We start from the raw sequence: 12,836 nt of genomic DNA on the forward strand, positions 1-12,836 counted from the left end.
CGGGCGTGACAGACGGACGTCGCCAGATCTCCGCACCGCACTGGAATCTTGGGTTTAATTTTTAATGTATCATTCAACATTTTATCTTTCATGGCTTTCATTTTTATTTCCTAATCTTTACCTTTTCAGCTCATTGAAAGATAAAACTTGTTTTTGGCTGAGAATGGCGACAGATATGCTCTGAGCAATGGATCCCTCATACCTTCGAATCTGGTTATGCGCGACCGTCAGCTCACGAATGATATGATGCGGGTAGCCAGCAATCACAAGCTATCGGCCAATTGATTCGGATCAAGACAGCCGCTTTTAATCAATCACAAACCAACAAGACAATAGAGACGGTGCATCAACGGCCATGGGTTGTTCTCCGCAACTGTGATCAGTGTTTGGCCAGCGATGGTGAATGTTGAGGCAGAAGGGAGGATATGCTTAAAGTTGGACGTTATGCGTAGACTATGAGCTATTTCTGTCCGTATTGCAGGCACCTATCCAATCGAGACACCCGAGAATATCCCAGATGGGTAAGCCCAGTAACTGTTGCGGAAGACTATGGCTGAGACTAGTGTCTGTATAGCTGGATGCTCAAGTGCTGCTGCTCGCTGTTCTTTCCTTTCAATTTCCTCTTTATCTCAGCCACCCTTCGCTTTCGAAGCATTTGCCTCTTTTTTCTTTGGCGCAACCCAAAGTGTAGATGAAAAAGTTGGCGGAATGAGGAATCATCGGAGAATTGCCGTGACTTCTATTCAGGAGTTTTTCGGCAAAAGGTACGACCGTCACGGTTGACGCGACCGATTTTGCTGACGCGGTAAATGTATAAAAAGTCAAGACGGGTTGAACGATTTCTCTTTTGCATCTCCATCTCGTCTTGTTTCTCGCCTCTTCTCGTTCTTTTGGATTGACCTTGACGGCCATCATGTCTCGTGAGACCCCTTGCACCCCCGACCACTTTGAACCAGAACCTCCTCTCTTTGAGGAGAGAATGCATCCAGCGTCCATGGCGCCGTGTGGCGTGCATGACCTAGCACTCTTGGAGTTTATACGCGCCGATGTATCGCGGGAGCTGGTCTGTAAGTTTGTTGGAGGGCGAGGCTTGTGTTGACACTGTGTGTAGATTATCTCGCCGACAGAACGGCTTTTGTCGTTGGTGTGGGAGAGGCAGTACGGTGGACTCTTCCGATAAAAGGCAGCCAGGTGCAAGGCTTGCCGTCTCTGGAGACGTTTATCGCCGCCGTCTGCCGGCAGTCCAACGTCCAGGTAACGACGCTTTTGGCGACGTTGGTGTATCTGGAGAGGTTGCGACACCGTCTGCCCAAAGTCTCAAAGAGTAAGTTGGAATGTTTGGATGCCGCTGACAGCTTCAGGCATGCCCTGTACCCGTCACCGTGTCTTTCTGGCTACGCTGATTGTCTCGGCCAAGTACCTTAATGATTCGTCTCCGAAAAACAAGCACTGGTGCAAATATGCTCAAATGTTTTCTGTGAGCGAGATCACCCTCATGGAGAAACAGCTGCTCGCTCTCCTGGATTATAATCTCGCTATCGATGAACACGAAATCCTAGATAGTGAGTCAAGAGGTATCAAGTGGGATAGACCACTCATATGTCTTAGATTTCCAACCTTTTCTCAGCCAATACTCGCTCTCTCCGACTGTTGCCTCATCTCCTAAACTTCCTCCCTCGCCTGTTACCCCAGCTTTTTCCAAGAGATACCAGCGGACTGTTTCGTGCGGGTCCCAGACTCACAATGCTCCCCCTTTCGACCGATCCGGCTCGTTATCGTCTATCGAATCTGAAGAGATGCCTCTTACGCCACCTTCACCATCTTCACCACCACCAACCCCTGTGGTGATCAAAGCTGTCCCCGTTGTGCGTCCATTGCGGCCCCTTGCAATCTACAATCCACCCCTGTCTGGCAAACATCCACAGTCCACATTGATCGAGACTATCCGTTCTACCGTGGTGACTCCTGCCAAAGAAAGCTTTCTGCAACGTCTACTCCGGCCAGATCGACGTCACAAGCCGGCGCTTCACGAGACGGACGAGGAGACCTTGGCTTTTGTGGCTTCATGGACTGTATACTAGGTCAATCAGAGATCCATCTGAGCAGGGTCAACTGCCGGACTCTCAGCATTGTCCTTTGGCGCTGATACTTTTGGGCTTTTTGGATGTTGTACTTGGCTTGTTGTCTCGTACACTATATATCACTCGAGTTTGTTGTTTTTCCATCTTTTGGACACACGCAATTATGATCACCATCATGAACGTCTCCGTTCTTTGGCATTTCTATCCATAGCAGTCATTTATACATATCCACGTCATTTTTTATGTCTTTTTCAAATAGCAAATCCGGGTGATTTGATGAAAATATATGCATTCATTGTACACGATAAATATCTTTATTTTGAAAGATTCATAGATAAGTGAAACCTCCACTTTTCTTATCTCTGTGCCTGAAGGGAAAAAAAAAGTTATTTTGGATTTAAAAAATCCATAAATGGAATTTAAATTGAATTATTTTATTTCCATCTTGATTTTAACATTCATCATGTCTGAATTACTTTCTCCGCCTCCAAATTCTGTTGGAATACGATTAACTCAGACGCAAAAAGACTTGATAGGCGGCTCGATGGGAGGTATGGCTCAGGTGTTGGTTGGTCAAGTGAGTGTACTGGAATGATTTGAGCAAGATGGATTTGGCATGCTAAGCCTGTATGTAGCCTTTTGATATTGTAAAGGTTCGAGTACAGACGGCGCCATCAGGGATGTATGCTTCTCCTATCCATTGCGCGGTCAAGCTGTTCAAGTCGGATGGACCTCTGGGGTTCTACAAGGTATGTGCAGTAGGCGGTCGTATAGGGCGTGAGTGAAGTGTTGATGTATATACGGTACTCAGGGCACTTTGACACCACTGCTTGGTATAGGTGCCTGTGTGTCTATTCAATTTGGCGCTTTGGAGTGGGCCAAGCGGTATTTCAACGCAAGAGCAAAAGGTCGAGAATTGAATTTAGGTAAGTAGCGGTATCTCACCACAGCATCGACGACCAATGCAACCTGGGTAAAAAGCTGATCTTTACAGGGGAGCTATGGATGAGCGGAGCATTTGCAGGTGCGGCCAATACCATTATTGCCAACCCAGTTGAAAATATCCGTATCCGTAAGCCTAGGTTTTGTATTTGAGTCTACTTGTTGACATTCATCACCATCAAGGTCTTCAAACTCAGCCTGATGTTACGCCTCGTATGTACAATGGACCTCTTGACTGTGCGGCAAAGCTTTACAAGAACGGAGGCCTTGGAGGACTGTTCAAGGCGCAAGTCTCCACTATGTGGCGTGATGGTGTAGGCTACGGGTTCGTCTTTCTCAGTCTAGAATACTCTTTTGCTTTTGCTCATTCTCAAACTTTTCCTCTAGGTGCTACTTTATGGCTTATGAGGCTCTTGTCCAGAAATACATTCAAAGCACAGGTCTTAAGCGAGAAGATATTTCACCACTATGGGCCGTTACCTATGGTGCTATTGCAGGCTATGCTCTTTGGCTTTCGTGAGCTCTATGGAATTTACGTCCGCTATGCCATACTAACGTAGATGCTAGCATTTATCCCGTTGATGTGATCAAATCAAAGCTTCAAACCGACTCTCTTGAGCCTTCAAGACAAATATACAAGGGCATGATTGACTGTGCTCGTCAGACGTGGAGGGCACAAGGTGTGAAGGGTTTCTTGGGTGGGTTGGCACCAACACTCATCCGGTAAGTGTTTCTGCTTCAAAAGTGATGACCTTCTCATCATTTATACAGTTCGCCATTTGCCAACGGTGCCACATTTGTCGCTTTTGAGATGGCCATGCGAACCATGAACTGATCAAGCATCTAACCATAGATTGAGAATACCAGACATCAATCACATATCGCCCGGCGCACCGTACAAAAAAGTATTATAAAGCTGTATTTTTAAAATATTGTTATCAAATATTGAAAGTCAAGGATCAATCTACTTCAAGACAGATCGTATTTAAAGAACAGAGGCATTTGAAATCGCACCTGTCCAAAACATTTATCCGAGCTGGCTTGGATGCAAAGCTCTACTTCTGATGCTTTGGCCTATGTACGCCGCAAGTCTCTAATTGCACTCGCCCATGAAAAACTCAGCTGAAAGATCCACTCATAGCTTGATGGCTTGATCATTTATGCATTGCGCTAGATATGCTAATCTATCATAATGTTACCAAGATTCAATTATAGCGTGTGTCAAATACCATCAATTTTGACTTGTTTATCGATCCTGTCTTGAGAACAAGTTTCTGCCTTAAACGGCGCTTGAACAGAAGACATTGCGGGAGTGTGGCGAGAAAAGGCCAAAGCCATCATCATCGCTGCAGCATTAAGCTCTTCCATATCCGAATTTACCTGCCCAATATTAGATATAAAGCTGAGTGTACGGTTGAGTCCACTGACATGACTCTCACTCTGTTCCCTCTGTTCTGATTCTTCTAATTTCGCGTGGATGGAGTTTCTGAGTGCCTTGACTTTCCTGAGCTTATCCCAGAAATCCAGTCGGATGACCTTTTCTGGTACTCGATACCTCTTTCTGTTAATAATCATATCATCAAAGTCCACCTCCGACTCCGCTGACCCTTCTGAAACTGGAGCAATAACGATATTGCCATTGTTCCACTGACCTCTACTATCCACGTCCATTATAGTAAGGTTTTCTGCAAGAGTGCGACGACGTGGCTGTAAAAACAAAGTCAAACAACCTCATTCAGTCATAAGCACATCAGCTTACCATTACATGATCAGGATGATTGGGACACATCCACTTCCTTCCCGCACTAGGCATGATGGTTAGTGGCGGATTGAGACAGTCAAGATGGAAACTGAGAGGACAATAATCGCAAGAAACAATTTGACGCCATGTAGCTGCAGGATCGGCTATCGTTGTATGCTTGGGAAGAGCGGTTCCTCCACAGTGAAAGCATTCAATCTTTTTCTGTCGACCATCACGGAGGCGAAAAGGATCACGGTCTTCCAGAAATCCCTTACGACTGGGCCATTGTCAGCTCATCATGTATTAGCCAACGCTTAGTTCGCCATACTCTATCTTTAATCGTGCTTCTCTCGCATCCAAATACTCCCCGTTCGCCCCTGTCGTTACACCTGCAAAAAACTTTCGAACGTCTGTTGGTAGCTTGAATTGCTCTGGATTCTCTTCATCTATCTTTTTGCACAACGCCCTAAACACTGCAGGGATAGCAGGAATAGCTTTATCTCTTGGAGGCGTCCCTCTCTCTTCTATCGCCTGTCCCGGCAGTCCATGAGCACATATCCCTTTCATGCCACAGCGGGCAAAAGACGACCCTACCTTCTCCGCACGACATTCTTTGCAAAGCCACATTTCTTCCGAAGGAAGCTCGTCCAAACGAAGAGGAGGCTCAAGACACATGAAATGAAAAGACCTAGGACATCCATCACAACACAGGAACCGGCCAATGCCCCTACAGGCAGAACAAAAGTCTTGGTTGGGCTACAAGTACGCCCCTGCATCAGAATTGCGAATGGTCACGAAAACCCGCTTTACCTGTACCGCTTCAGATTTCCCTTTGCCTTTCGTGTCTTTCTTGGGCTGGGCTGTCTGCCTCGCGCTTCCACCGATCCTGACGTCTCGTCCAGAGGCAGACACGCCTGTTCTCTGTCCATTTTCCTTCTTGACATTGCCAGGCTGCCGTGCTCTCAATCTAGACTCATAGCCCGCTGCCGCTTCGCGACGAATAGAGTCTGCATCAGAGGCCATCACCAGTTCCGAGGTGGGCGCAGGAGAAGCTGTCTTGCTCGGCATCCCATGCTGCAACGCTTCGGGCAAATGGTCCGCTGGTGGAGGCGCAAGAATAGACAATGAGCCAGCAGGTGTCTTGCCTTTTCTTTGAGTCGTCAATCGTGGTCTGCCGTATAAAACCACCGTTAAAGTTACCACACCGTCAGAAAGTCACTTTTGACAATTTGTCCATTCACGCATCACTCACCCATCCGAATACTTTCTCTTCTTTAAATTGATGCTTACATGAATACTCTCCGTCGGTTGACCCATCAGTGATGGCCTCTCTCTACCAAATTCGCCTGCCACAGGTGACATCTTTGCTGGCAAAAAGCCGTCGTTAAAATCTAACCTCTTTCTCGCCTCCCTTCACGAGTGGCACTCTGGCCAAGTCGGACGACTCAGAGACGACCTAAATACTCGTCTTGCTGTTTTTCAATCTTGGGTGGCGAGGAGACCAAAAGAAAAGAAAAAGAAAAAGGAAAAGTGTCGCTATATATTGAATCTGGAGATGGAAAAGATAAATCAAAAAAAGATAAATCTCTTTTTTCTAATCTTTACGCTTTCTTCAACCATATCAAAACGAGAAAGGAAATGCCACACTCTAATAGCAACGATTCTTTTGCCGCTTACTGCCACACTGTGTGGCGATTTGATTAAATTCAAATGGTTGCATTAGAAAAAGTTGTATTCAAACGTTCAAATTTGTAATAAGCATTACAACTGCCACTCCTCATGGTAATACAACCAAAACATCCATCACAACTTATTCAAAAATGATTATATACATTGTCACAACCCAGCATGCACAGGACCGTGTCGGATACGATATGCCAATACGACCCTCATCACGATGCTGCTCCTCGCTGAACGAATCAAAAGACGCCTAAAATTCGTTGCATTCTCGCGAGGCTCCACACATCATCACTCGTAGAAATGTTTGCTCCTCTTCGACCCATCTCCCCACGAATAACCAAGGAGACGGGAGATACGTGAGCGATGGAGGTCTAATTCCTTCAATTTGCCTCTACCGTTGTTGAAAGCCGTCGGTAAATGGTGCTGCACGACTTTTATGAGTTGATGGAGAGGATGAGAAAAGATTGAGATTGGATAGAATAGTTTTTATCGCGTCTCTGGATCCAATTGCCGCGGCATTTTTGGACGTGGCACACGACGTTAGCACACTTCTATGCACATGTTATTCACGTGTCATCACGTGACCCTGAAACAGAGTACTCATTATGATGTGACCATAATTTCAATACTTTAGTAATCAATTCGACCATTCTGAGAATTGGAGATAACCAAAATTTTAAAAAAGGTATAAAAGGAGACGCGTCTTGGCTTTTGATTTCACCTTTTAACAGTCAAGAAGAAAGAGTAAGCAAAATGAATCAAACAGAGATGATGTCGTCAACAGCCACCTTGGTCAACGAAGATTTCTCGGTCGCCAACCTCAAGCTGGAGGGTGCTCTTAAAGTGGTCGAGGTGGAAGCTCCGCCTACGCCAGACTCACAATCTGCTGGAGCTGAAGCAAAGCCTGCGACGGTGAACCCGTTTGACTATGTCGTAGGTTACTGGTTTTGGTTTAATGTCCCATCTTGATGTAGATGTAGGGAGAAGTTCTTGGCGCGGGTCCTGGTGCCGACTACCCACACGCAGACTTTTTGCGTGAGTCGGTTCAATTCATGTGTAGGCGAAGCTGATGGGTGTGCAAGCGTACAACCCTCCTCGATCAGAGTCGGATCCTCCTCTCCCACTTTATAATATCGAAGATCGAGGTCACCACGCTGATCCCAATGCCGCGAGGCTTCGCGCGTTTGTTGAGGCGAGAGGCGGCAAGGTCAAGGATTTGCTGGTGGCCATTGGCACTGTTATTGAGGGAGACAACGTGAAGCTGGAGGATCTTGGACAGGACGAGAGAGATGATTTGCAAGTCGAATGACAATAAGCACGTTCATGATTTAGATGCTGATGGCGTATAGAGCATTGCTCGTCGCTCAGAGAGGCGTTGTTTGTAAGCTACTAGCCACATTGGCGTAGCGGGTTGGACTGACTTTGCGATAGTATTTAGAAATCAGCATACCCTTACTGTTGAGAAGCAGCGTGAGCTCGGCCAGCATTTCGGTCCTCTCCATAAACATGCCACCTATGCCGTTCCACGTCGTGGCGATTTGGACGATGTCGTCGGTGAGTCTGGCAAAAATTTCAAGGTAGTTGTGTGGCCGTCAAGCTGATCCACAGGGCCAGTGGTTTATGCAGACCGAGACTCGAGGCCAGATCTGTATGCATTTTCACGAGCCGAGCTCTTCCACTCGGACGTTACCTATGAGGTCCAGCCTCCCGGAACGACCATCCTTAGGCTTCTTACGGCCCCTTCTGTAGGCAACGATACCCTTTGGTCTTCGGGATATGCGGTATACTCGTCCCTCTCCAAGCCGTTCCAAGAGTACCTTGAGTCTCTTTCTGCCATTCACTCTGGTTTTGAACAAGCCTCTTCCCGTACTGGGTTTGCTCGAGTTCCAAGGCGAGAACCCATTGAGACCATCCACCCAGTCGTCCGAGTGCATCCTGTTACTGGCTTGAAGTCGGTCTTTGTTAACCCAGGATTTGTGGCTCGGTTGGTTGGAGTGCCTAAGGCGGAAAGTGACCTGGTTCTCTCTTTCTTGAAGGATTGCTTTGCACAACAGACTGACGGGACTGTCAGATGGAGCTGGCAAGAAGGAGATGTCGCGATATGGGACAACAGAGTGTGTAACCATTCCGCTACATTCGACGCCTATCCATCCCTTCGACATGGTCTGCGAGTCACTCCCCATGGTGAAAAGCCTCTCTCGGTCCAGGAATACGAAGAAATCTACCAGAAACCGGGCAAGGATTGGTTGGATGAGCGATTCAAAACCCTCGGGATCACTGGGCCTGCAAAAGATGATGGAAAATCCAAAAAGAGAGCCTTTAGGGATTGAATTCTATATCCAAGATGGCGTGGATAGGCAAATAAAAGTGTGAATACTACAGCTAAAGGACGACGCCCAAGGTGCTTCAACGGCATGGGCGTGTGACCAGCATGGCATCAACGCCAGCAGCAAAAAGTAAGGCTGAAGGCGGGCACTTGTATATAGTATAATGAGCAGTCGGCATTTTAGTATGAATGAGACGTATTGTAATTCATGGCATGGTTAGCGGGTAATGTCATGAGATAATCAATGGCCAACAACGTCACATTCGTAATATGATGGTTTCTTTTTACAATGTCATCACCTAATAATGATAGGGACACTAGGGAGTAGAGGTAAAGAGTCAAATCAGTGTGCATTAAGTAAAATTGAGAGAGAGACTTGAATGGGTTTATCGTTGTAGATCATGTTTGTAGATGAGAAACCTTGAGATCTGGTATTCTCACCAAAGAGAAAAGCATTACCAGCATGGTTTATCTGACAACCAAACAACAGGTACATCTCTATACTAACTTCCTTGCTGCATACTCTATTAGTTTCCACTCTCATTCAGCCTCTAGAGGTGTCTTATCGTTTTGGTGCTGTATGAGCTGTAGACATTGATGAATCCCTTCTTTCCGCGACAATCTTGACATTCTGTTAGCAAAAATCATCAATAGTCAGACCTACAAATCTACATGGTCACCATTTGGTACATCATGGATGGCCAAGTCAATCATACCAGAATATCCTTGTACCAGATTGTTGAACCATACTATATCATCAGCAGATAGAACCCAAGAAGCAGCTCAGAGTGATGCTCACTTTGCCCTTTGCGAGGTACCATATCGTCTTGCCACCCCCACCACACGTGTAGTTTCAGAGGATGAAGCGGCTTCGTCGATATCGGACTGACTTTTGTCGGCCTTTTTACCATGAGTTCAGAGTCAGGCGTATCAACAGATTCAAATGACATTTCGTCAATGCTGTATCTCTGGGCAAGCTCGTTCTTGGTTAAAATCGGGGCAAGACATTGTGCGAGTTCGATAGTTGCGGCTAGATTTGATATGGATGTCTTGAGCCATTGGGAGCCGGTTTGGTTCGATCCGCGATTGAGGCAAAGCAAGTGTTCTAGTCAACAGGGTTTAGCACATTACACATTCAAACGCAGATATCTGGGTCACCTTGGCCTATACCTTGTCCATTTTCTACTTGCATGTACCCATTTACCAACTGAGTTTTGTCAATGAGCCGCTCTCCTACCATAAGGTTATTGGAACACCTACACAAGATACACAACAAGGTGTCTGGCCCCAATATCTTGTTCGGCGAGACTCCTGTGATGCGCTATCCTCTGGACGTGATACGTTTGTATCCTCAACCACTCCAGCTCCCCTCATATCACTCAGAATTGCTTGCGTACCCTTTCCTAGGCTGAAATCATTTCCTGGTTCTCCGTACGGCTCTGAAGACATTGATGGGACTGTTTCCGTTGGGGAATTTGGAGATTCAATTTGAGGAGATATTGGCGCAAAAGATCTATACCATTTCGAAGCAAGAGTTTTACCTTCCTCGAAAGCTTTCAAGCCCTTGTCATACGCCTTTTGAACTTGTTCGGCTGCTTTGATTAGATGGGGAGTCTTGACAATAAGTCAATACCATTCATTCTGAAGTGGATTTGAGACTGACAGTGATATGCTGAGTGGCAATAAGTGGGGAGGGTATCCAATCCCATTTGAAGGGCCAGTACTCGGGATCCTCAGGCGATAAGAGCGGGACCCACGGAGCCATCATGTATACTGTAGGCGGTGGATTGAGGGATGTTTTGAATGCACTTGCATGATGAATGAGCAGATGGAGCGTGTAACTAACTATGCTTGTAAGCATCCTATACTTTTACAGTGCAACAACAATAAATACTTGCTATATTCCTGCTGAAGAAGCCACTATGTGAGCTGGCTTAATCTTTAGGTGTTCGAGAACTGAAACCATCATTTCTAATACATCATATGTCAGCCGTTAGGTGCAAATGCCATAAACATACATACCGCCGCTTCTCTCGATGCGTTGGTCTAATGGGATCTGTCCAGTACCCCCACATCCTGGTCTGTCAACAACAATCATTCTTACGCCATATTTCTTTGCCAATGGGTCTTGTCTACATCAATGGTTATGCTACCTGTCGGACCAAAGATACTCACCCATGGGGGCTGCTACCCATCTGGAACAACCACTGGGAAGCACGTAGAGTACAGGTACTCCATTTTCATCTCCAATGTCAGAGAATGTGACTGGCAGATTGGTTCTTGGACAACAATTCAGTCGGCGATTAAATTTGATCAAAGAGAGATAGGATTCGGGGTCAGAAAGAGCTGTTACTTCTGTAGCTTGCATTGCTACTGCGAGAATATCTTTGTATTTGACGTTTTATTGTTGAATGTTTTTGAAAATTCAAAAACTAGAAAGAGTTTCAACATTTAAATATTTATCTCTTAGCGCAGATTCTTATCAGATATCAAAATGACATCATTTGTTTATCTTGCAACAAAAATCATCTCATCTGTGCTATTTGTAAACACGGTAATGGGAAACAACGAGTAATATAAATTCAATTGGCTGATACTGGCAAACAGTTCTGTTGGCTCTGTTCATACGCCTCTTTGAAACGTAAAGCAATGGCAATGCAATCAATTGAACATGATAGATGAAATTTCCAACTTATCAAGTGTCCCTGTCTTATTCAAACGGTCGTAAATTTGCAGATACCCATTCAGGCTAGCATAAAGTTTTTTGGTTTTGAGCTATGTTGTGAGCAGCATCATCCTGGTAAAACTTTTGATCATTGTGATTGGAAACTCTAGATGTTATTCTTTTAGGAGTTTGTGGAAGAGCTCCTCACAACATCAACTCGCAGATCAATAATTGATCTTTAAAGCTTAAGTACCTTGAGTATAGTGGCACAGTACCTGCCGACTGTACTGTATAATTTCATACCAACGCCGTCCTCTGTGACAGATGCATTATGAGATTAGCTTTTGCAAGTCACGTTTCACAGTAGCATTCTCTAGCCAATCACAAGATCTAGAAAGCAGAGTCAATATGAGCACAGCTACATGCCAACGGTACTCACGAATCGTCAAGGTGATCATCAAAGTCTCGTACACCTCTATGTAATCGATCTTCCCTGATAACTTTCAACAGCTCAGTTGGTATGGTAGGGGAGATCAATGTGAAGGACGGTAATGATGGAGACACTTGCGATGATGATTCAGGCGAAGAAGGAAAAAGCTAGAGGCCAAGTCAGGTATTTGAACGCGGCTATCTAGTTGCTTGGCGTACAACGTAAGCAAACTGTCCAGCTGCTAATTTGTCATTGTCAAGCTATATCAACCGTAGTATTAGATAAGAACAAGAAACTTAAGCTGTTGAAGAAAGCCTACGCTCAAAGCAAAAGCTCCATCAAACCTCTTTCTTATAGACGCCAAGATGCGTTCCCCTGCTCTTCCAAGTCCTTCTCCCTCTTCCCTTGCAACATATATTCCAGATATACTTTTTCCCTTGCCTTTTGCGTACGCCTCAGCCAAGGATAACGCTGCTTCCATCATTGGTGACAAGCTTGTGTATAGGTGTAAAAGAGGTATAGCATCGTCAACGATTCGCTCATTCGTGGTGGTAGATGAGGACAGGAAGAGCCCTATCACTGTTGAGGATGGATGGGCAGCGGCATGGAGAATAGGAATGGAATAGGAGAAAGAAGAAAGAGCATATGTATGCGCCATCTTTTGTAGTTGAAAAAAAGTCTTTTAAATTGAATTCAAAAGACTGAACTGCGACAAAGTTGAGATTAACTATCAGTTCGTAGATTAAGATAATCATTACGTAATCATCAATGACTGATTCTTTGGAAAGTCGTTGAGAGAAGGAAAAGTCAATTTGTTTTTGTTTATATTATTTTGTTCATAATATTTTCGAATCTGTTGTCTTTCTCAAATATCTGTTGAAATCCCAATCCATCATCTGTATCTCCCACTCTGCTTGCGTACTGGTAAGAGCAATCACAACTCTTACATTGACAGCTCCCTCTAGCTCTGC

At 45.3% G+C, this 12,836-nt stretch overlaps 6 protein-coding genes across 6 annotated transcripts; 3 read left to right on the top strand and 3 right to left on the bottom strand.

Moving 5' to 3' along the window:
• Window positions 1-913: 913 nt before the first annotated feature.
• Window positions 914-2,081, top strand: L203_101457 (uncharacterized protein; the record flags this gene model as incomplete). Its single annotated transcript, XM_066210897.1, has 4 exons — window positions 914-1,067; window positions 1,112-1,303; window positions 1,362-1,562; window positions 1,609-2,081. The coding sequence occupies 4 exons, from the start codon at window positions 914-916 to the stop codon at window positions 2,079-2,081; spliced, it is 1,020 nt and encodes a 339-aa protein (XP_066066994.1).
• Window positions 2,082-2,544: 463 nt separating this feature from the next.
• Window positions 2,545-3,858, top strand: L203_101458 (uncharacterized protein; the record flags this gene model as incomplete). The annotated part of the gene is made up of 8 exons (XM_066210898.1): window positions 2,545-2,658; window positions 2,717-2,830; window positions 2,893-3,007; window positions 3,076-3,153; window positions 3,207-3,348; window positions 3,411-3,539; window positions 3,591-3,746; window positions 3,795-3,858. The coding sequence occupies 8 exons, from the start codon at window positions 2,545-2,547 to the stop codon at window positions 3,856-3,858; spliced, it is 912 nt and encodes a 303-aa protein (XP_066066995.1).
• A 386-nt stretch (window positions 3,859-4,244) lies between these two features.
• Window positions 4,245-6,126, bottom strand: L203_101459 (uncharacterized protein; the record flags this gene model as incomplete). The annotated part of the gene is made up of 7 exons (XM_066210899.1): window positions 4,245-4,403; window positions 4,452-4,730; window positions 4,783-5,041; window positions 5,093-5,295; window positions 5,359-5,520; window positions 5,575-5,935; window positions 6,017-6,126. The coding sequence occupies 7 exons, from the start codon at window positions 6,124-6,126 to the stop codon at window positions 4,245-4,247; spliced, it is 1,533 nt and encodes a 510-aa protein (XP_066066996.1).
• Window positions 6,127-7,197: 1,071 nt separating this feature from the next.
• Window positions 7,198-8,774, top strand: L203_101460 (uncharacterized protein; the record flags this gene model as incomplete). Its single annotated transcript, XM_066210900.1, has 6 exons — window positions 7,198-7,377; window positions 7,425-7,479; window positions 7,527-7,740; window positions 7,794-7,825; window positions 7,876-7,998; window positions 8,059-8,774. The coding sequence occupies 6 exons, from the start codon at window positions 7,198-7,200 to the stop codon at window positions 8,772-8,774; spliced, it is 1,320 nt and encodes a 439-aa protein (XP_066066997.1).
• Window positions 8,775-9,310: 536 nt separating this feature from the next.
• L203_101461 (uncharacterized protein) lies at window positions 9,311-11,138 on the bottom strand (the record flags this gene model as incomplete). Its single annotated transcript, XM_066210901.1, has 9 exons — window positions 9,311-9,392; window positions 9,435-9,519; window positions 9,570-9,875; window positions 9,929-9,977; window positions 10,031-10,384; window positions 10,434-10,611; window positions 10,669-10,741; window positions 10,793-10,897; window positions 10,946-11,138. The coding sequence occupies 9 exons, from the start codon at window positions 11,136-11,138 to the stop codon at window positions 9,311-9,313; spliced, it is 1,425 nt and encodes a 474-aa protein (XP_066066998.1).
• Window positions 11,139-11,764: 626 nt separating this feature from the next.
• On the bottom strand, window positions 11,765-12,523 carry L203_101462 (uncharacterized protein; the record flags this gene model as incomplete). Its single annotated transcript, XM_066210902.1, has 4 exons — window positions 11,765-11,825; window positions 11,875-12,032; window positions 12,084-12,125; window positions 12,185-12,523. The coding sequence occupies 4 exons, from the start codon at window positions 12,521-12,523 to the stop codon at window positions 11,765-11,767; spliced, it is 600 nt and encodes a 199-aa protein (XP_066066999.1).
• Window positions 12,524-12,836: the final 313 nt, after the last annotated feature.

The sequence above is a fragment of the Cryptococcus depauperatus genome, chromosome 2 (genome assembly GCF_001720195.1).
Source record: "Cryptococcus depauperatus CBS 7841 chromosome 2, complete sequence".
In the NCBI taxonomy this organism is placed as follows: domain Eukaryota; kingdom Fungi; phylum Basidiomycota; class Tremellomycetes; order Tremellales; family Cryptococcaceae; genus Cryptococcus; species Cryptococcus depauperatus.